The 22,493-nt window shown below is 35.4% G+C and overlaps 2 protein-coding genes across 3 annotated transcripts; one reads left to right on the top strand and one right to left on the bottom strand.

The window, feature by feature from the left end:
- Positions 1-1,757: 1,757 nt before the first annotated feature.
- Positions 1,758-5,156, bottom strand: st6galnac4 (ST6 (alpha-N-acetyl-neuraminyl-2,3-beta-galactosyl-1,3)-N-acetylgalactosaminide alpha-2,6-sialyltransferase 4). Its single transcript, XM_056266150.1, has 6 exons — positions 5,099-5,156; positions 4,726-4,797; positions 4,484-4,624; positions 3,969-4,378; positions 3,777-3,884; positions 1,758-2,024 (listed from the first exon to the last, which is right to left on the bottom strand). The coding sequence occupies exons 2-6, from the start codon at positions 4,735-4,737 to the stop codon at positions 1,838-1,840; spliced, it is 858 nt and encodes a 285-aa protein (XP_056122125.1). The 5' UTR covers positions 4,738-4,797; positions 5,099-5,156; the 3' UTR covers positions 1,758-1,837.
- A 682-nt stretch (positions 5,157-5,838) lies between these two features.
- miga2 (mitoguardin 2) lies at positions 5,839-19,411 on the top strand. 2 transcript variants are annotated; one of them, XM_056266146.1, is made up of 16 exons: positions 5,839-5,900; positions 6,882-7,139; positions 8,270-8,477; positions 9,907-10,022; positions 10,123-10,243; positions 11,051-11,181; positions 11,494-11,611; positions 13,465-13,541; positions 13,626-13,738; positions 14,820-14,892; positions 14,980-15,066; positions 15,896-15,994; positions 16,259-16,393; positions 16,828-16,881; positions 17,040-17,156; positions 18,452-19,411. In XM_056266146.1, the coding sequence occupies exons 2-16, from the start codon at positions 7,044-7,046 to the stop codon at positions 18,674-18,676; spliced, it is 1,770 nt and encodes a 589-aa protein (XP_056122121.1). In that variant the 5' UTR covers positions 5,839-5,900; positions 6,882-7,043; the 3' UTR covers positions 18,677-19,411. The 2 variants fall into 2 exon arrangements, with proteins under 2 accessions (XP_056122121.1, XP_056122120.1); XM_056266145.1 differs by having other exon boundaries at positions 13,435-13,541.
- The last annotated feature ends 3,082 nt before the right edge of the window (positions 19,412-22,493 follow it).

Here is a 22,493-nt window from a genome sequence, read left to right as displayed (position 1 = left end):
TAGTGGAAATAATTTGCAGACACTATTTTTGCACACAGATATGAACATAACTCTACGTAACAGATGATGTTCAGGACAAAATCTATATTTTAATGGTTGAACAAGCACATTCTCTAAAATAAACTCCACACACACACACACACACACACACACACACACACACACACAATAATAATAATAAAGTGCAATGAAAGCAAGCAAGAGTTAGGATGAAAGCTGAGGAAAAAAAATATGTAAATGACTTTAGAACGATGGCAGCATCATTATTTTAATGTTACACAGAGATTGGCAGGTCTATTAGTAAAATCTGCTGACTTTAGCAATCTTTGTTTATTATATGCCAATGATGGGCATCAAAAATGGGAAAAAGCACTTCTTGAGTTTTTTTCCCTGAGGTTTGCATGCCTCTAACTCAAGAAGTATTAAATATAACTTAATATCTTTTTAGATTCTGGTTCTTAATAAACTTTTCTTTCGGTATCTTCATTTTTAATGACCAATATGGTGCTTTTCCATGAGATATTGAGATCTCAATATGGCTCTATGAGAAAATTGTTAAATTATACCAATTTTCAGGGGTCAAAAACCAAACGTGGGTCACTTTGCATACAGCTGATACTTTTTTCTTTTAAAGAGGTTTTCCTTTATCAAAACAATTGCATAGAGCATACCGATCTGAGTCCAATAAATAATCTTTTTCCAAAGTTTGCATGGCGGGAACTCAAAAAGTATTAAAGATATCTCAATATTCTTTTAGATTTTCAACTTATTCTTGGAGCCATATTGAGATCCCAAAATCTTAATATATTATAGGAATTAAACCATATATGGATTTCAAAAATAAAGATACCAAAAGAAAAGTTTGTTAAGAACCAGAATCTAAAAGGATATTAAGACATCTTTAATATTTCTTGAGTTACGGGTATGCAAACTTTGGTAAAACAAATGAAAACTGCCTTTTAACCCATTTTTGAACAGTCACCGTTGGCATATAATGCAACAAAGATTGCTAAACTCAACAGATTTTACTAATAGACCTGCCAATCTCTGTGTAAAACTAAAATAATGATGCTGCCGTCCTTCTAAAATCATTTTTACCCCGTTGTAATTTGGCTCCAAATCTCATTTTGACCCCGCTCTACTTGGTTGATTTGACACAGAATGAACCTTTTGTTGATGTGATTGAAAATGTGTGCTTAAAAACATTGTTCTGCTAATAAATATGAGTAAATCACAGTGTTGATAATAACAACATTGGTGCCAGTGTTGTGCAAGACTCTGACTAATAAATGGATACATTTATAAATGACTGGCATAAAGGATTTAGTAATCTCTGACTACTGCTAACTGAGAACAGTAGAGAACAGAGATACATGGATTCAGTCATGATTCTGCAAATATGATCATCGCTATGAATAAACAGTCCAGGTCTCTTGTTTCAATTGAGAGAAAGACATTTAAATTATTTTTGTTCAATAGAAGAGAAAAATATGTGAAGTAAATGTCATTTGACTGCCATCATCCCTAATCCTGAATTCAGATCCCGATCCAGTTCAGTTAATTAACCAGAGATCAGACTAACATAAAAGAAAAGAAACGGACACTCTCAATATGATATTGAAATGCAAAAGGCTCATTATTAAGAATATTATGAAGCTTAAAACTAAAGAAATAAAACCGTACCATATAAAACAAAGGCAGAGCATTTAAAAGCCAAACTGATTGACACACTAAAGGCACCACAGTGGTTTCGCGAGGAGAAACGATTGCTGAAGACTGACCTACATCTTTACACAAAGCCAGACTCGGTTGAAACCACAGATTGTTGTTGATGTTACTATGGTGACCAGGGTGGGTAAACGAAGCGCAGTTTCCCCCGAGACGCCCAGCGGCTGTAAATGAGTTTCTCCGTGATGAAGCGATGGCCGCCCCTCTTGGCGTGTTCATGAGAGCGGTACATGCGGCACTCGCCCACACGGGACGGCTCGTAGTAGTGGTACGGCACGAACGAGTGGTTGGCGAGACTATAATCAAGCCAAAGCAGAGAAGTTAGTGGACTGCATTATGATGAGAAATATCATTTTTAAAAAAGAGACCTGCTCGAATGCAGGAAAGCTTCGAAATGTTGCTGACATGGTCATATTCAAGCCCACAGGATGTCAATCAGTAAGATTGTGAAATATTACAATTTAAAATAGCTGTTTTCTATGTGAATATATTTTAAAATGTAATTTATTCCTGTGATCAAAGCTGTATTTTCAGCATCATTACTCCAGTCTTCAGTGTCACATGATTCTTATTAACCTGTTAACTGGCACCCCCCTTTTTTTTGCATAGACATAAAAATCACTATCCAAACTTAAATGGTTGTAATTCAGGAATGCTTTGGAATATAGACCTATGGCTGGTCTTGTTTTAAAGAAGACATTTTCCAGATTATTGTAGAAGTCCAGAAATTGTAAAAAATGAAACAGAAAAAAAGTTATATAAGTTTGAGTTTATGAAATTGTGTAATGTAAAAATATAATGATTAATATTTTATATAAAATATATATATTACAAAATATATTTTACTCTAAAACTGCAAGAAAAATAAAGTCAAATATCTGAACAAGTTGTATTCCAAATTTTAGGTTGATATCTCAAAAAATGAGCTTTCAGTAAGATTTTATTTGGGCGCAGTACCCAACTTTTTCACTAGGTGAACACCAGACTCCATTACTGCCCATATAAGGGCGCCTCCATTTTCATATGTTTTGAGTGATCTGAACCATGTATTTCCATAATTTTCATACAATTTATGAAGTAGACATCCTATTCAGAAGTAGTAGGGGTGGTTTGGCAGTATTTGATTTGAATTAAACCTCTAATAAATGCATAAAGACTACGTTATAGCGTTATAGCTCGCAGCCGCATTACAAATCGAGAATCCATACATTTTTCTTTATATTTAAAACATTTTCAGACCTTTTTTTCTCATAAAATGGAATTGGTGTTATCTTTTGAACTCATGGCATGAAAACAAACTGAGGTTTCTACCAATCTTTCATGATTTTTCATGTTTATTGTTATTTCAAAATAAAGGCCTAAATACTCCTAATGAATATGAAATATTCTTGTTGCAAATTGATAAATTTCTGCTCCTCTGTAATATATTTTAGATAACAGCCACCAAATATGAAAACTAGAGATTTTAAGCTTTCAAATGATATATAGTTTGGCAATATTACTTTAGGTTTTTACTAAGATATTATTGTTTTAAACATGCAATGGCAAATGGGCCCGCCGGCGGGCCCATGAATTACGTTAATCTGATCATTAATTTATTCATTTTAAATAATAGTGCCTTTATACTGTATATATATATAATACACTTAATAATTTAATTTATATTCACTATAAATCTATTGATTCCATAATATACTGAGGTTTAAATACACACGTGTACAAACTGTAAACAAGTCCAGTAATCCTTTAAATTGGTTTCTGTACAGGTAAGATGGAATTGTATATATATATATATAAAATGTCAGATCTAGAATGAAGTGACTTTAAAGTGACATAATTACATGTTACTACATGTATAATAACAGTAAATTATGTATAATTACAAGTAACTAACCCTAAACCAAACCATAACCATAACTTTATAGTAAGTACATGTAGTTGTTTATTATGTAACTACGTCACCTTAAAATAAAGTGTAACTGAAATGACCCTAACTATTTTAATTTAGTTGATTTTCCAAACAATGAAACTCAAACAACTGAACTCACCTGCAGTAAGAGCCGTCAATCATTCCGTAAACCAGAACACTGTCACACACCTCGAGAGCCAAAATCATGGTAAAAAACCCTGTACTGAGAAACGCCCCCGATTTCATCCTGAGAGAGACAAAGAGATCACATTATTTAATAATATGGTAATCCAATTACTTTCTCACATGCTATAATAGGGGGGAAACTGACCTATTTTTGCCCGTTTCGTTTTGAAACACGGCGTCACAGTCCTGAACCTTTTCTTTGGTGACGGTGTAGATGTGTGTATGTGGATGCTTCTTGGCCAGCCTCACTAATGCATTGAAGATTTTCCCCTTTCCATCCTGCCTCATGTTTTTCTCAGGGCCCCAAACGACGTATCTAGTGCCCGCCTCTCGCCCAAAGAAATATCCCTGCTGGCGTAGCAGGTGTGGCACGCTGGTGTGGGAGACGACACGCAGACTGGTCCTGTTCCCCACATCAGCCTCGTAGCCCACGGTGGGCGCTGCGTTCATCCGGATCACACAGTCCTGCTGGTCGACCTCTTGACCCCGTCCACCGCCCAGCATCTGCCCAGAACTGGACACCACGGCACAGCGGCCGCAGCGGAAGTCCAGCAACTGAAGGCGGATACAGAGTGTTCAAAAAATGCATTATATGAGCAAAAGCATGTGTATCGTTTTTAACTGAATTGTATAACGGCTCAAAGGTGGAACGCAACTTACATATGAAGGTGAGCGAGTGTTGGGATGAACCCTCACGTAACCACGCAGACCTGTCTTCATGGCAAGCCCAGTCCTCATCACATGATTGTACCATAGCAGCAGACACACCGAGAGGAGGAGGAGGCAGATCCAATGAAACCTCTGAGGGATGAAGAGACACGTGAGCTTCATCCAGACAGAGTCAATAATAAACTATTTTCTGACACATTTCCCAGTCATACTGTGGGATATGAAAGCAATACCACGGATTTCATTTCCTATTGAGGCTGAAGCTCCAACCCAGGTGCTCAACTGGGGAAGAAGCACTCATTTTCCTGAGAAAATATGAAAAATGACTCTAATTCAATCAATAATTCAATTCAATGACAGTATGCTCAGTACTGTAATAACTTGATGCGATCAATAACCTTTTATTATTAATATCTACTGTAAGAAACCTACTGACATCATGATAAACATCACAGCCGAACGGTAAATATACAAAGACACCAATAATCACATGCAGCGCTTATATAATGGTTTTATATGTGCCTTAAATGTAATCGTTAATCAATATATGGAGAGATTGAAAACAATAAATAACCACATAATTAGCTGTAAGATTAGCCTTCTTACAGTTTTCCTCGGCACGCTGATATTTACGTTCCCACAGGAAAACGCTGCTGTACCTTTAGTTCCGCTTGTGAGTGTGATGATACCTGGATGATACTGTAGCAGTCTATGTGCTCCAGGCATAATAATAATAATAATAATAATAATATTGACAATAATAATAATAAATATAGCGTAAATGACTTATAGACATATTACTTGGGGGGGGAAATACTTTTTTTTTTTTTATTAAATTTTTTTAACGAGACATTACGTTTAAATGACATGGTAAATATTTCAAATTTTTGAATAAAAAATAACCGTTTTCAATTTATCATCATCATTATTCCGCTTTTCATGGTAACTGATAACATACTATATTACTACGGGTATTGGTACTACTGTGTAAGTAAGAATAATAAAATATCGTTTTGTCATTTTGTGTCATTCCCACTAACGATTGTGGACCAAGTACTACATATTTTATCAAACAATGTACATTAAACGTAATCGTAATATTTTTTTATATTGTCAATAAAGTATTATTATTACTATTATTATTATTATTCTGTGCTCGGTACGGTACAGTCAGATGTCGGTTTAATAGAATAAAGCTTGAGAGCAAGAGTCGCGTCGCGACTGTTGATGTCACTGGATAATCAACGCTTTGCGTCCCTGCCTCCTCTTTCCTGATTGGTTACCACTGAACCATCTAAAGCCGTTATACGTTTTTTCCGCTGTCGCTCAAATCTCTGCCCCGCCCACCAGGAAATCACAGGTTAGTGTGTGCAATGCGGAATGAAAATGTCCTTCCAACCAGGAGAAAGTGAGTGTGGGCTACTTTTCAGTATTTCACTTTTAATATTGCAATTAAATCTGCTATTATGTGCCTGATCTTATCTCTGCTTTAAGCATGTATTAATGTTTATATGACTGGGACACTGTCCTAAAAGAGCCTAGTGAATGAGTGTTGAGCTAAGCTAATGTGCTGCTGGTGTCTAAGGACATGGAAACATACAGGGTCAGTTTATTTATTAATCAGTATAAATACAGTAAGAATGATCAAAACAGCAAATAATAATGGAATAAATCACCTTAAAATAAACAGGTTTTTACCTGTCTATGTGATTTTGTAGTTGCCAGTGACTCCTGATATTGATATATGATGTAGTTGCAGGGTTTGTTGATTTCACATCATATACCTTTTATATTTCTGAGAAAACTGATTCATCAAGAACCACTTTTATTCTGCAGCAGCAGAATTATTATGATTCATAGAATTATGTCTTGAACTGTCACACATGGCAGATGAAGGGGCGTGTGATTTGCTTAGACTTAATGCATAAATGTGTCTGTAATTAATGTATTTCTGAATCTGTTCTTTATTTTAAAGTCATCTGTCTGTCTCTCTGTCTGTCAATGTATCTATCTATCTGTCCCCCATTTTATAGTAATGAAAATTCATATATTTTTTTTAATAATCCAGAAATCTTTAATATAGAAATAGGCTTCATTTTCTTTATGCAAAATATAATTTCTTCCTTCCTTGCGTATATGACCCGGGCATGTTCCTGACAATTTTTTGTGAGATTTACCCTATTACATAGAGACAGATTATTATATTAGATATTTATAGGTATTTATTGAAGCGTGAGAATGCCATAATATGAGGTTTCTATCTAACTTATATTTCATTGTGCCAGTATTGACACATGTTTTGTATATGGCGTGTTTCAGTCTGTTAATATAAGCAAAGCTTCTAATCTAAACCACTATAATGATCATATGATGTGTTTTGGTCTCCAAGGCAATGGAAATGCGTAACGCTGCAACACTGCGACGTGTAATTCCAAGCTCTGTTCGTGGATGAGTCCCGCTGATCTCCAGTCAGTGTCACGACCAGCCTAGAGGCCAGAACTGAGTCCCTGCCGGGAGCGAGTCGGATGTGAGCGCGTCTGCAGGAGCTGAGATGTCATTTAGAAGTGCAGAGGGCATGTCCATCATGCAGGCCTTGGCTATGACCGTGGCTGAGATACCGGTGTTCCTGTATTCCACCTTTGGACAGGTGAACATGCCTCTGTTTATCTGATCATACGCCACACAGCTGCTCAATACATACACTGCTACTCTATATACACACTGATGCCACAGTGGTCTTCCCCTTTATACTGTCTGCTAACAAGTAAAAGTGAAAAAATGGGCCTATTTATCACTCACAGTGTCTATTAACTATTACTACCACCCAAGCATTGTTGCTATCCTCTTCTAAAAAATGTAAATATCATTTTTTTTATATATATTTTTCAGAATTTGACAGAACTTGGGTCTAAAAAGAGTTGATATATTTTACGCAGAGTTGTCAACTACAAATGAAAGTTTTTCCGCTCTGATGACATAAAATGAAGCATGTAAAACATGATAATATTGATAGAACTACCATATTTAGTACATTAAAAAATATGGGAAGACCCCATTTTAAATAATCAGTTGCAGATTGATTTATATTGTACAATTGTAGATTTCAAACAGTTATTTTAGTATTATTTAAAGTATTTTTTTATATTTTGAAATCGCTTTTAAGATATGTTAATAATATTACTTTTAAAAATTGAAATCATATTTTCAGTTTTCTTTTCAGTTGTTTTACTAATTTTGCTTTTTGTTTTTGTCATTTTTATTTAGTTTTTGCTTTTAAACTTTTTTTTATTCAGCTATTATTCGTTTATTTTTATTTCAGTTTTATGTTTTTTTGTTCAACTTCAACTTAGTTCAGTTAATTTCCAAGGCAATGTTTCTAATTTTCATTTAGAAATTTAGTTTAATTTAGGTTTTTAAGTTTAAGATTTTAAATCTAATAGCTATATCTTATTTTATTTCAGATTTATTTCAATTACCAAGAATAGTTTTAGTTAATAATAATAACACTGATTTTTACACGTTGTTACACTTAATGAAACGGTTAAAATTAAAGGATTTATTTATGCAATTATTCTTGGATTGTCATTCCCTTTCCCCAGGCTAAGAAACATTTGGATTAAATGGATTAATCATAATCTGCTTTAGTCTGTTGATTTTTTCAGTCATTTTGAGTAGTTTCTTTTTTTTAAATAATGAATGCAAAGCGAAAACAGCAAATAACTGATTCTTGTTTTCTTCCCTCTCCATTTTTCCATTCTGCTATCTCTAATTCCTCAGTCTATATTCTCTCAGCTGAAGTTGAGCCCTAATCTGAAGAAGGTTCTGTTCGCGACTGCGCTGGGCAGCGTCGCTCTGGCACTGACCGCACATCAGTTAAAGAGACGGGGCAGGAAGAGGAAACAGGTGGTGGGTAAAGAAGCACAGAAACCTGTGGGCATCCCAGATCAGCTGCTCCGAACCAGCCGGCCGGCCTCGCTCAAGAGAGGTGAGGATGTCCGCGTATTTTGCTTTTATATGTTATACACTTTTATAGTATTAACATTTTTTTTAATGTTCATAATTTTATATCATAACATAAAATGTGATATTGCAATATCAAACGAGTAACGAGCGCGATATCAAACGAGTGATGTTTTTGTCCCGAATAGCATGAGTGTTTTATACAACAGTTCAATAAATAAGAAGTTAATATTGTGTTATATTTTAGACGCTTCAATGGCCCATTCATAAAGAGAGCCATTCCTGAATGTTGAACTAATCAATGAATGAAGTACTCAAAGATTTACTGCCACCTACTGGCAGTTTTAGTTTCTTAATTAGAGTATTACTTCATTATTTTATTTTTTTATTTTTTAGATCATATTTTGGGGATAGTTTGCCCAAAAATGAAAATTCAGTTTATCTACATTTACTCACCCTCGTTTTGTTTTGAACTCGTATGACTTTTTTTCTTTTGTGTAACATAAAAGAAGATATTTTGACGAATGTTGATAACCAAAAAGTTTTGGTCTGTAAATATATCTAATACCAGTTGAGATACAGCAGCTGAAAAAAACAATCATGGCTGTTGTAGACTAAGAGTTTGCTAATTTATTAAGTAATTTTTGTAATGTCTATATTATTCTTTTCTCATTTATCACAATAATAACTTTAAATGATCTTTTTTGGGGGGTTAATTTCTCAGCCAAATTTGATGTGCAATTAATCGGCACATCGTGTAATTATTTAGATTAAAAAAATGTGATCGCTTGATAACCCTAATATGTGACCCTGGACCACAAAAGCAGTCTTATGTGTCCATTTTTCAAAATTGAGATTTATACATCACCTGAAGGCTGAATAAATAAGCTTTCCATTGTTGTATGGTTTGTTAGGATAGGACAATATTTTGCCGAGATACAACTATTTGAAATCGGGAATCTGAGGATGCAAAAAAAAAATCTAAATATTGAGAAAAATCACCTTTAAAGTTTTCCATTTCTGTTGGTGATTGTGCTGCATCCACTTACAAAAATAACATTTTGATATATTTACGGTAGGAAATTTACTAAATGTCTTCATGGATCATAATCTTTGCTTAATATCCTAATGATTTTTGGCATAAAAGAAAAATCAATAATTTTGACCCATACAGTGTTTTAATGGCTTTTGCCACAAATATACCCGTGCAACTTAAGACTGGTTTTGTGGTATTACATTCTAGTCAGGGTTTCTTGCACCAAAAACAGTCATAATTTTTTTGTGTGTGACCATTTTTATCAGGCTACTTTGAGTGAATGTGAGAATATGATTGTATACTAAATCTTTTATTTAAAAAAAATTAAATAAACAAAATCAGTTTTTCATGGTCACCTGTAAAATGCTATACAAAAAACATGAATATTTTTTTCTTTTTGTTTTCATATGTTCATCAGGTCCGGCTCCAGGTCGGCAGATGATGAGTCCCAGCACCCGCAGTAATGACACGCTCAGCGGCGTCTCGTCTCTCGCACAAAGCAAACACTCGAGCTCTTCACACAGCATCGCCTCTGTGCGTAAATCTCACCAACTCAAGCATTGTCTCCCTGTTTATTTGTCAACAAAACTGCTGTTAAAAGGCTTTTTAACCGTTTGGTTTGAATCTGCCTCAGATGCGAGTCCCCTCCTCTCCCAACCAATCAGTGAACACCGGGATGCCGTGGGAGGCGGAGCCTGTGGCAGAGGAGGCGGGAGGCGGAGAGGATGCCAATGCTGAGAACCTGTATCTCATGGGTAATGGAGTATAGTCTTGTGATCTATTGTATTGTCTTCCATACTGCATACTTTGTTACATGCTAAACTACTGTTCAAGTAAGATTTAAAAGCAATACATTCACCAAGGAGGCAAAATTCACAGTAAAGACATTTATAATGTTACAAAAAATTCTATTTCAAATAAATGCTGTTTTTTTTTACATTTTATACATTAAGAAAAATCCTGAAAAAATATCAGTTTCCATGAAATTTTTATATTAACACTAACAGTTTGTAAAATGTGTTTGTGCATCTTTCTTTACAATAAATGACACTTGTCATTCTTATCTAATACAATGACATTCAGAGACTTTTAAGGGTTAATACATATACTACCAAACACAAGTTTGGGGTCAGTGAATTTAAAAAAAAAGAAATTAATACTTTTAGTCAGCATGGATGCATTAAACTAATCAAATGTAAGAATAAAACATTTATAACTTTGCAAAAGATTTCTATTTCAAATAAATGCTTCATAAAGAATTTGAAGCAGCACAACTGTTTTTAACATTGATAATAATCAGAAATGTTTCTTGAGCATCAAATCATCATATTATACTGATTTCTGAAGGATCATGTGACACTGAAGACTGGAGTAATGATGCTGAAAATACAGCTTTGATCACAGGAATAAATTACACTTTACAATATATTAAAATAGAAAACACTTACACGATTCACAATATTACTGTATTTTTGATCAAATAAACGCAGCCTTGGTGAGCAGAAGAGACTTCTTTTAGTGTAGAGCTGATGTTGGTCTTCTTTCGTCTCTTCCTCCTGCAGGTATGGAGCTTTTTGAGGAAGCCCTTCGGAAGTGGGAACTGGCTTTAAACATCAGACACAGAGATCACTCCGGTGCATCTGGCTCCAGCAGTCTCGCCCCGCAAGGCTCAGAACTTGTTGAGCGTCATTCGGTAAATTTCATAAACATTACATAACCCAGTGGGCAATTGATGTTGAAAAGACATCAAATTGGTGTCAAAATCAACGTCAAAAAACAGGTCAAATATGCAAATCAAATTGACGTCAAAACCAATCCATGACTTTGATTTAATGTAAACTGAATGTCAAACATATTGACCTGCATATACATGAAGCAATTTCAGTGTGGGTATTAACTTTCTCTTTTCACCTAATTACCACTGGAAGACATTGCCTTTCAAACAATCATGTGTTCATCTCACTCCCTTCTTCACTGTGTGATTCCTGTTCAATTTGATTTTCAGCCTGAACTTCATAATCATGAGTTTGCGGAGAAGCTGGAATCTCTGCTGCACCGAGCCTATCATCTTCAGGAAGACTTCGGCAGCACCATCCCGCCGGACAGCCTGCTCGCTGATCTGGGTCAGACGCGCACAAACACAGGCATACAGGGTTGCCAAAGGTCTTTTGTCTAATGCTCTTACACCAAATAAAAAGACACCTTAAAGGTACAATATGTAGGATTTTTGCAGTAAAATATCCAAAAACCACTAGGCCAATGTTATATATTTTGTTTAGTTGATTACTTACAATATCCCAAATGTTTCCAACTATTTGTAAATGGTGAGAAAATTGCGATTTTAACCAAGGAAACGGGGCGTGTGAGCAGGGGTGAGGAGTCGCCAGTCAATGACGTCATATCCGCGTTACCCTCGGTTTCCGCCAGGTTTGACCTCGTACTGCCATAGTAACCATGGCGACAGACGTTGACAACTGGGTTATGCCCATTATGCCTAGCAGGACGCTCACGCTGTTGTTTTGTTCATACATTATGGACCATGGCAAGCAGACTTTGAGACAAAAAGAGGACTAGAACGAAGATCAACATCTTTGGAGATGCCGAGAGCTCCACGTCCGCCACTAACCTCGACTTGACAGAGACGCGAGTGTTGCATGTACTTTATTAGACAGGTGAGCAAATGTACATAAAACTAATCAATGTTATTTAGTTCAACATGATGAAATGTTAGAATATGATCTGTGTGTTATTCTAATGTTGATCTAGCTTAACGCCTCATACAGCCAACACACAACCTAACCTAACTAACAACATTCAACACACTCAAATGCCGTTTAGTGTGATAGTGTAACTGTTAGAGCAAGTGAAACAGCGCTGCGTTACCTCAGGTTTCATTCGTCTAATAAACTGACCTGTGTGAGTATTAATTCAGCACTTGTGTGTAGTTCGGTTGAATGAAATGTCCTTATTCCTTTATATCCGCGGGACTCGCATTGTGTGTGGCGCTGGTAACGTTATACGTCTAGCAATCGCGCCCTGCTTCACACCACAGTCATGTTAAAAACATCAATGTATTCACTCATCCATAAAAGATCCATCAGCTTGACGACAAGATCCATAATTACACTTAATGCAGAATATAGCCTACGTCATCAATATACGCCTTTGTTATTGTAAGAGGTAGCGACCCCTGCTGGCGAAAAATCCTGCATATTGTACCTTTAAAATAAATCTGCTCAGGGTTTTCACACCAGCATGGGACTTGATTTGTTCAAAAAAAAAAATGATCGATTGAACTTGTATTAAGCACCAAGATCAGATTGCTTCCCGCACTTTGCAGTGTGTGATCAATATAGAGCTGTGCGTTTGTATTGCAAAAGAGAAGTAGATATTATTGATGTAACATAAAATATACTCAAGAAATAATTTTTAACTTTAATCTTAATAAAGATAATTTTTTTATCTGTAATTAGTGAAGAATGAGTGTAGTGATTTTAAAAACTGGACAAACAAGTTGTATATTGTAACACAGGTAACACTTTACAATAAGGTTTCTTTTGTTAACATGAACAAAACCTGAAAAACACTTAATAATATTAGTCAATGTTAACCTCAACATTTACTACTACATTTTTTAAATCTAAAGTTGTATTTACTAATGCTAATCATTTACTCACGCTTATGTTGTTCCAAACCTGTATGGGTTTCAATAAAGAAGATATTTTGAATGTTGGTAAGCAGACAGTTGACGGTAGCCATTATCCAGCGTATGGATAATTTACAGTATTAAGATGAAGTTAGAAATTAAATTATTGGGTCATAATTGAACAATGAGTTTAATTCAGGCATCAAATCTCACTCCAGCCAGGCAACAAAAGTTGGCAACCCTGCTTTATGTCCCCTGTGTGCTGATTGTAGCTTACTTAACGAAGTAGTTTGTGTGCAGAGAGTGAAGGAACGCTGATTCTGCCCACAGTGGGAAGCTCCCATCCGATCCGGGACGACGATGCCACGACAGTCACGTCGGACGACTCGTTCTTCTCTGCGGCTGAGGTCAGGACACACACACGGGTGTTAACAGACATGTGCAAGTTCTCCTGCATGTATATGATGTCACTTCCTTCTTTGTTTCTATAGTTGTTTGAGACGTTCTCACTAGAGGACACGTATCATCCGCTGAAGCCGGCAGCTCTGTACGAAGAAGCATTAGGTTTAGTGAGAGATGGAAATGTGACATGCAGATCACTGAGGTAGTGTATACTACACACTGCATATTAATAACATAAATATTACATACTGGCACCCTGAACCCTAAAATATATAAAGTTGGATATATGTTATATAACTCATGTAAAGCGATATATACTATTTAGCAAATTTTATTGCAAAATGTAACTGTATCATCGCCCAGCTCTTTATATAAAGTTGGATATATATGTTCAACTTAATCCGCATGTATACTTGCATAAATCACTACAGTTTGCTCACGTAAATCAACGTACACTATGTATCAAATCAAATTTGCTTGTATCGTAGCAAAATGTTACGGAAGCGTATTGCATTCACTTGAAGAAAAGAAATCTGCTCTGTTTTTCTGAATTAACGAGTTAATTATCTCAGAATTATGAGATACATTTTTCTTGAGAAACATTTTTTTCACTCTGTTTTTATGAATTGAGTTACTCATAATTTTGAGATAATTAAGTCATTAATTCAGAAAAACAGAGCAAAAGCTTTTTTCCATGAAAAATTATCTCGTAATTCTGAGATAATTAACTCGTTAATTCAGAAAAACAGAGTAGATTTTTTTCCTCAAGTGAATGCAATACGCTTCCGTAAAATGTAACTGTTTTATCACCCAACTCTTATTTGCTAAAGGTATGAAGATATTAGGAGATAAACATGATTTTCTGTAAAGCTGCTTTGAAACAATATGTATTGTAAAAAAAAAGCTAAAGAAATACATTTGACTTAATTTTTTTTTTAAATATGTATTTTCCACCCTCAGCAACTGTTGAAAATGTTGAATCTTAAAAAGTCACAAAATGAGTTGTGAATAAATAATTTTATATATCAATATGCCCAGTTTCTTTTAATAAAATAAATTGGCTGCCCTTCACAATACATGCTAATGAATGAATAAAACAATGAATATTAATATCCTAAACCCAGCACTCCATATGTATTGATTCTAAAATGAGATGGGGCCGAGTGTGCTACTGCACGTATTGTACAGATGTTCCCCTCACACATTCTCCTCTGGGATTTGAGGATTTCTATGTTCGCTCAGGGAGCAAGGGCTGATGGGAACACTCACTCTCTGTTTTACAGAACTGAACTTCTGGAGTGTTACAGCGATCATGACTTCCTTGCCAAACTGCACTGCGTTCGACAGGCCTTCCAGGTCAGCACACTCTCACACATGATCACACACACACACACACACACGGGAACGGGGCTGTTGATCTGTGTGTGTTTGTTGTATCTGTAGGTGCTACTGCTGGATGAGAGACACAGAATGTTCTTCATGGAAACAGGGAAGCGGATGATATCTGGACTCCTGGCCAAAGCCAACAAGGTGCTTTTAAAAATGATTAAAAAAACGATTTCTGATGCAGATTAAACTTAAAGCAATGCTTTTCATAAACAATTTTTGTTATACTGGTTGAAACTCTCTTCACATCCTGATAGCTCTGCAAAGTTACAAAGTCCCTCCAGCGGGAGTTATTCTCTATATCAGTGTCACTGTTTCTGAACTCCCTGTTACAATATTCCTCATTTTAAATAATAATATATGCAGAATAAAGGGGCGGGGCCTGGTTTAGTTAGTTAGTAGTGTGTTGAAACTGGTGGCATTTCCCAAACAGACTCGAAAAGCTTGACCAATCACAGCACACTTCTCCAGCCGACCAATCAGAGCACACTGTGCTTTTCAGAAGGAGGGGCTTCATAGAGACAGAGCGTTCTAGTAGAGCCCAAAAACAAAATCAACACTTTGTAAAAGGGCATAATAGGTTCCCTTTAACTGTAATGTGACATTTTTGAATGAAACTAAATATATACAGTGGTTAATAATTTATGTATGTAATAATGGATCTATATTATTCATGAGAAGAATGATGTGATATTATTGGTTTTTATTATTAACCAATTAACAGAAAGGAAAGTTGTTTCAGAAGTGGATAAAGTTACTACACTTTGATGAAAAGTTATATGCAATTTTATATAAATTATATAAAAAAAATTCTCTAAAAATAAAATAGCACGCGTTTATGAATTGTGCACAATAAAACTAGAGACTGTAATTAATAAAGTAAAAACAGTAATTTTCAAATTTTATGTCTGGATTTTTTTTTATTTGAAATTAAGGTTTTGTCATCTGCTCTTGAATGTGTGTGAACGTTTAGAGTCCAAAGGCGTTTCTGGAGAGTTATGATGAAATGTTGCAGTACACGCAGAGAGAAGAGACGTGGCCAGTCACCAAGATGGAGCTGGATGGACGAGGGGTGTGTCTTATTTTCTCCTAATTATCTGTCTGTCTGTCTGTCGAAATTTAGAACTAAAATAAGTTTATTTCTAAAAAAAAATTTAAATAATAATAAAAATGCATAACAAAACTACCAAACCAAACAATAATGTAAAAATAAAAGCTAATTCTAAATATTAATAAATACTAAAATAGTATATACATGATACTAAAATAACTTTACTTCCTGGCTCTTTGTTTAGACTTACAGAATTCTGACCTTTGACCTTTGATTGTCCTCTAGGTGGTCTGTATGAACTTCTTTGACATTGTGCTGGACTTCATCCTGATGGATGCGTTTGAAGATCTGGAAAGTCCTCCGTCTTCTGTGGTCGCGGTTCTGAGGAACCGATGGCTCTCGGATAGTTTCAAGGAGACGGTACGAAAACATTAGAGCTCGAGTCCAAACATATTGAATCTACACAATTGAAAATAATAAAGGTTTTGTTTAGAACCATAAAAAGAAGCATGGGATAAAATCTTAAGTGCCACAGAGAAGTTTTCAGGAACAATCTATCTTTTGGTGCTTTACAGAACCCAGAAAACAATATGCATATCTGAACAACCTATAATAACCCTTTTTAATTAAGAACCATATAACAACCCAAGAATCCTAAATAGTCCAACACTGGTTCTTGATAAGAAGGGGGTTGTTTGCTGAAACTAAGACGCAATTCGAATATTGGTAAATTCTATACATTTAGATTTTTTGGAGGTTTTCCTTTAAGTTTTTCATAGTGGTTTTTTTATGGTGTATAATTTCTCTGTCTTTGTATTTCTGTATCTTTCTGTGTCTCTCTCTGTTTATATAAGGCATTGGCTACAGCTTGTTGGTCTGTCCTAAAAGCCAAAAGGAGACTGCTAATGGTGAGTGTTAAAAACAAAACATCCAATTTAGTGTTCGGATCTGGAAACACATCTGATCTACATTGCTTGATTTGAGGAATCATATCTGTAGCACAAACTGTGTGGTCGGGATAAGTTGGAGGTTTCATAGCATTGCTTGTTTTGTGTTTGTTGCTCAGGTTCCTGACGGTTTCATTGCCCATTTCTATGCCATCTCTGAACATGTGAGTCCAGTTTTGGCTTTCGGGTTTCTGGGGCCCCGACAGCACCTCAGTGAGGTGTGCACCATATTCAAGGTAAGACGTTCTCAGTATTCTCCACACTCCTCCGTTACCCCTGAGATAAACCTCCCAGTAATCCAGGAAGAAGTGTAATCCAGATCAGCACATAATCTGATGCTAATCTGATCTCTGTGACACTCTGATGTCTGCGATCAGATCATAAACCCTGCCTGTAATTGTATATACACATACATGCATACATTCATATATTTATATACATACATGTATATATGTATTTGACACACACACACACACACACACACACACACACACACACACACACACACACACACGTTGGCACTCCTACTCCTACTAAGATAATTACATTTTCTATCCCCTAACCTTAAATATACCCATCACAGAAAAATTAAAATGTTTATAGCATGTCCTCATAATGTTGGGGGCGTGGTCTGAAACCTGAATACACACCGCAATATGAGTACTTTTGGGTCCTAATAATGTAGGTCAAACATAAAATATAATAGTGGCCCAAATAAATATTTAGACACTTAGGGAAGATTTATTGCAGCATTGGATTAGAAAGAAGTCTCTTATGCTCAACAAAGAGGAATTTATTTGATCAAAAATAATGTAATGCATTAATATTGTAAAATATTATTACAATTTAAAACAAGTGTTTTCTATGTGAATATATTGTAAAATGTAATTTATTCCTGTGATCAAAGCTGAATTTTCAGCATCATTACTCCAGTCTTCAGCGTCACATGATCCTCCAGAAATCACTCTAATATGATGATTTGCTGCTCAAGAAACATTTCTGATTATTATTGGTGTTGAAAACAGTTGCTGCTTCATATTTTTGGCCAAACAGTGATATATTATAGTATTCAGGATTCTTTAATGAATACAAATTTTGTAACGTTATAAATGTTTTTTTTTGTCACTTTTGATCAATTTAATGCATCCTTGCTGAATAAAACTATTAATTTTCTTCAAAAAATATATATTAAAACTAAAAATCTCTGAATGTCATTGCATTAGATAAGAAATTATCACAACAAGTGTCATTTATTGTACGTAAAGATGCACAAAAACATTTTACAAGCAAAACATTTGACAAAAATATGTTTGTCTGGTTGGAAATGCTAAAATAATAGTGTTGAACATGAATAAATTCAGTATTGTTTGTTTGTCATTAGCGTAATATGTTGATGTACACCTTTGTGAACTTGAGAACTGACTTCATATATCCACTAAAAACCAGCAAAACACCAGTCGACTCAAACACATTGAGACTTCAAGCATGATTATATCGAATTTCATTTCACGTTCTCCTTTGATCTCCACAGCAACAGATCGTGCAGTATCTGAAGGACATGTTTGACCATGATAAGGTGCGTTTCACGTCCATCCCGTCTCTGGCCGAAGACATCCTCAGTCTGTCCCACAGACGGGCAGATATCCTGGTGGGTTACCTGGGCATTGACAGACTACCTGAGACCAATGGAAGTCTACCCAAGAGCCCTTGCCAAGCCGCCAGCGGGCATCCAGACGTCAGTGAGCAGCAAGACTGAGGTGCAGAATGCTTGATGTCCTAATCTAGTTTTGAAAGGTCCTAGGTCTCATTTATCTATTCTTCATCAGCATGACTGGAAAGAGTTACTGCTACAGTCTCGTTTCATCGAATATTTAGAGAGATAAACCACTACAGACTTATCTGAGGTCAACCGAGGCCTTTCCTTGCAAATTTCAGTTTGCCACCGAATATCCAGCGCTGCTAAATAGACACCTCAATTTTAAGAACTGGGATTCGCCTTGATCGACGAATGCTTCGGGAACCGATTCTTTCTGAAACCATTGAACAACTCGCCATGATCTGAAGGAACTGAATAAAAAGCATCTTTTAGCCAAACAGTGCAGCCTTGTTTTGAGTTGCAGATCTTCTCAATCAAACCCACACCGTATCAACTGATGCCTCTTTCGTTGAGAATCTTGCTTTTTTCCCTTTCTTTTTTTTTGCCTGGTCGGTTTGCAGATTATTAAGTATAAACGCGTGTTGTTGAGCGTTTATGCTTGTGCCAATGGCCAAATAAAGTCTTGCACTGAACACAATGAAGAGGGAGAATCAAGACAGACTTATGAACATTAGAGTAAGTCTGTCAGCACGTTTTAGATGTGAAGGCAGTTTGAGGGATTTTAAAGAGAGACTCACACAGGAAGTGCGTCATTATAACAGGATGTAGCGGTCAGATCACATTAGCTGAGCTCACTTGTGTCCTCTGAGAGTTGCTGTAGCCCTTGTGGTTTGTGCTGTTATATATATCAGTCACAGTGTTCATCAGAGCGGAAGCCTCCGATATTTTTGTTAAAGAAATGTAGCTGTTGGTGTGTTATTTTTTCTGTCCTCTTGATTTGTACATCTTGTTTTTGCCCATCAATATTCAGGCTCGCTCGTAGACTAAAATTCCTGATTATCTACTTTTCTATTATATTGATATTTGTTATGAATTATAAATTTAATTCATCAGTGGTTTTGGGTCAAATAAGTCACAATTACGTGACTAGGAATGGTCGACATCATATATGTGGCAAAGAAATGTGCTTTATACTTTGTTTTTTAGTGCGTTTAAGCCTTCCAGGGCCAGTTATTAAACACTATGAACTGCATCTGTGCCATTACGATAATTGCAACGACTACTTCATTTTGTGAAAACAAACAAAAAGATGCATTGACACTTATTCAGTTAAAGTTGAGGTGAATAGTGAAACTTACCTCATAGACTTCAATTAAAGTGGATTTTTTGGGGGTTTGTTTTTGAGGGACATATACTATTTAATTATATAATTATTATTTTGTTTTCTGTGGCAATGGCACAGATGCTGTCAATTAGTTTAAATTGTATTCAACCCATGGTAAAGTTTGTTTAAGTCAAACAACAAAACACATTGGCTAGCGTCTTGCAGGTTTTTTGATTGGTCTGTCATATGGTTATAAATTTTACCTGCAATAACCTATAATATCGTCAAACAAAACGTGCTAATTAAAGTGTTAATAATTTTAGATATGGCCAATTCTGGTCATTTTAAAAGGAATGCTCATGAAATGTCTAAAACAATCTTCAAAGTCACTGAGCCTTGGCAAAACTTGACCGTGTTCATTAATTGTGCACAGGAGGCATTCGAGAAATTAGATATTAAAAATCGTTATAGTGTTTCTTTTGTCCTTGTATTGACTATTTAAAACTGGCCCCGCCAGTGTTGGGTGTATTGCACTTTATATGGTAAAAGAAAAGATACAGATGTTAATTTTCTCTATTTTTATCAAAATATACAGTTGTTTAGTAGCTTATGTAGTGCATTTGTAATTTTTGTTTTCTGTTTACCTTTTGAATTTAATCTTGTTGGACAGATGGATACCGTAATTTATATGAAAACTGAAATGAAAAGCTATTTAAAATGGCAAGGTGCAAACGTGAATGGATATGGGTTTTTTCCTCATAAAAATAGACCTTATTTATATATAGCATAAAAGAAGACTGAATGATATACTTGAGCGGTCAGAATCAGGGTTATGAGTGGTTCGTTGTCTTGTGCCTCTGTTTTTATGGATATATTTTTATTTGTCTTTATTAAATACACACGTGAACTCATGCTATTAGATCTCTGCACTGCTTGAATTAAAATCATACTTTTTTGTGACTCAAAACCATTTGCACCAGCTTAGATGCAAAGATTTAATTCTTGCCAAACTCATCTTTATTCCTCTGATTGATATGAATTATTGTTAATTGGATAACTAAGATTGTGCACCTGAAATTACACTGACAAATAGGGTTTTCTACAAAAACGGAAGATTAATTTTATTTTCATGTTTGAAAGACTTAGTGTAGCAAGGCCAGACTGAAGGTATAAGTGAGATGGTAAATGTTTGATTTCATATCATTCCAAGGGGTTTTAATGAATAAACTTTCCAACACACTGTTTAATCTGCTGCATGTGGTTTGAAAGAAGACCTCATGAAATAATGTTTCGACTTGCGCTGCTACATCTCTATTCTTTTTAATTGTTAAAAATCTGAAACAGTCACTCATGTCTGAGTCCCATTTTGGAAGCAATGATCCTTCTATAGATTATTGATATTTGATGTGATTATTAAAGATTTACCAATGTGCTAAAAGAGTTACTAACTGACAGTAACATGCTCTGATTTGTATATTAAGTTATGGTACAGTTCTTGATTGCTCCAATAGATGTGCTGTTTCTCATATAATAACTAAATCCAAACAAAGCACCAAGTAGAAGAGAAATGACAGTGTCTATATGGGAATGTTTTCATTGAACGGGGTTGTTATTTCACTCCACAGCTGCTGTATTCTGCACCCAGATAATTCAACAACACTGTTTTATGTCTAATATGTTAGAATTGTGTCTAATGATGGCCAAAGAGGACGAACCGCATGGTGGAAACAACTCGTGTTTTTATTTCTTTGAATCTTTTCTTGGTGTGTGTATTTGTGTTCTTCAAATGCCTTTTTGTTCTTACAAATTAATGGCGTTACAATCATTGTATTGGTTTATTATTGAAAACTGTATTGTCATTTTGCCTTCCCTAGCCAACATAAAGTCTTTCTTTTTTCTATCTGTCTTTAAAACGTGTCATTACTGACAATATCCTATTTATCTACTGACCACTTCTGAAACAGTGGTCACTAGATAAATAGGATATAAATATACTTCATAATTAAGTAGAAGAAACCTAATGAATATGACCTTTGATCCAATGCTTTTAAAACCTTTAATTTGTGTCTGAAAGGGCCTTCAGACTTCCGCTGTTTTATTGAAGCTCAAAGCATTTCTAAGTAGCCTTTGAATTAACCATAAGACTTCTATTCGCAATACAAGGACTACAAGGGTTGTCCAAGTAATTAAACGTGGTGAACTCACATCCTTGTGGTATTTCTTAGCAGCAGCCTACGTTTGAATCATGATTAAGTGTACTTTGTTGATGTAGAAAAATGTGAAAGTGTCTTAGTAATGGTAACCACAGACCTTATTTTACTGAAATACAAAACCAATATTCTAAAAAAAATCCCATTGAAAATTCGTGAGGGAACATCAATGACTTTAGTGAACAAATTTTGTTTATTTCTATGTTAAAATTAAAGTAAAAAATCCCTGAATATTTGACTTTTTCGTCAGATTTTGCATATCAACATGCATGTTGGGCCAGAGTGAGTGTGTGGCGCTGGCGGCTGCCTTCACATAGTAGTTGTTGATATCAATTGAAAAGGATTTCCTCATTCACTTAATTTTCTTCTTTCATTTGAATAAATCCAATTTTCATTTGTCCAGCCAAACGTCCTCGGATTGGCCCATCCTCTTAACAACCCG

This window comes from Rhinichthys klamathensis, unplaced genomic scaffold (genome assembly GCF_029890125.1).
Source record: "Rhinichthys klamathensis goyatoka isolate OS25496 unplaced genomic scaffold, OSU_Roscu_1.1 h1tg000245l_1, whole genome shotgun sequence".
Lineage (NCBI taxonomy): Eukaryota > Metazoa > Chordata > Actinopteri > Cypriniformes > Leuciscidae > Rhinichthys > Rhinichthys klamathensis.
This window is presented reverse-complemented; position numbering and strand designations above follow the sequence as displayed.

Bases quoted from the DNA above. Each gene is read 5' to 3' on its own strand.
- st6galnac4 (XM_056266150.1), bottom strand. The intron at 3,885-3,968 runs GTCAGTTTCCCC...TGTCTCTCTCAG, and splicing joins AACGAAACGGGCAAAAATAG to GATGAAATCGGGGGCGTTTC. The intron at 2,025-3,776 runs GTGAGTTCAGTT...GCTTGATTATAG, and splicing joins ATTGACGGCTCTTACTGCAG to TCTCGCCAACCACTCGTTCG.
- miga2 (XM_056266145.1), top strand. From the start codon at position 7,044: ATGTCATTTAGAAGTGCAGAGGGCATGTCCATCATGCAGGCCTTGGCT. The intron at 10,244-11,050 runs GTAATGGAGTAT...TTCCTCCTGCAG, and splicing joins TGAGAACCTGTATCTCATGG to GTATGGAGCTTTTTGAGGAA. The intron at 15,067-15,895 runs GTGCTTTTAAAA...GTGAACGTTTAG, and splicing joins TCCTGGCCAAAGCCAACAAG to AGTCCAAAGGCGTTTCTGGA.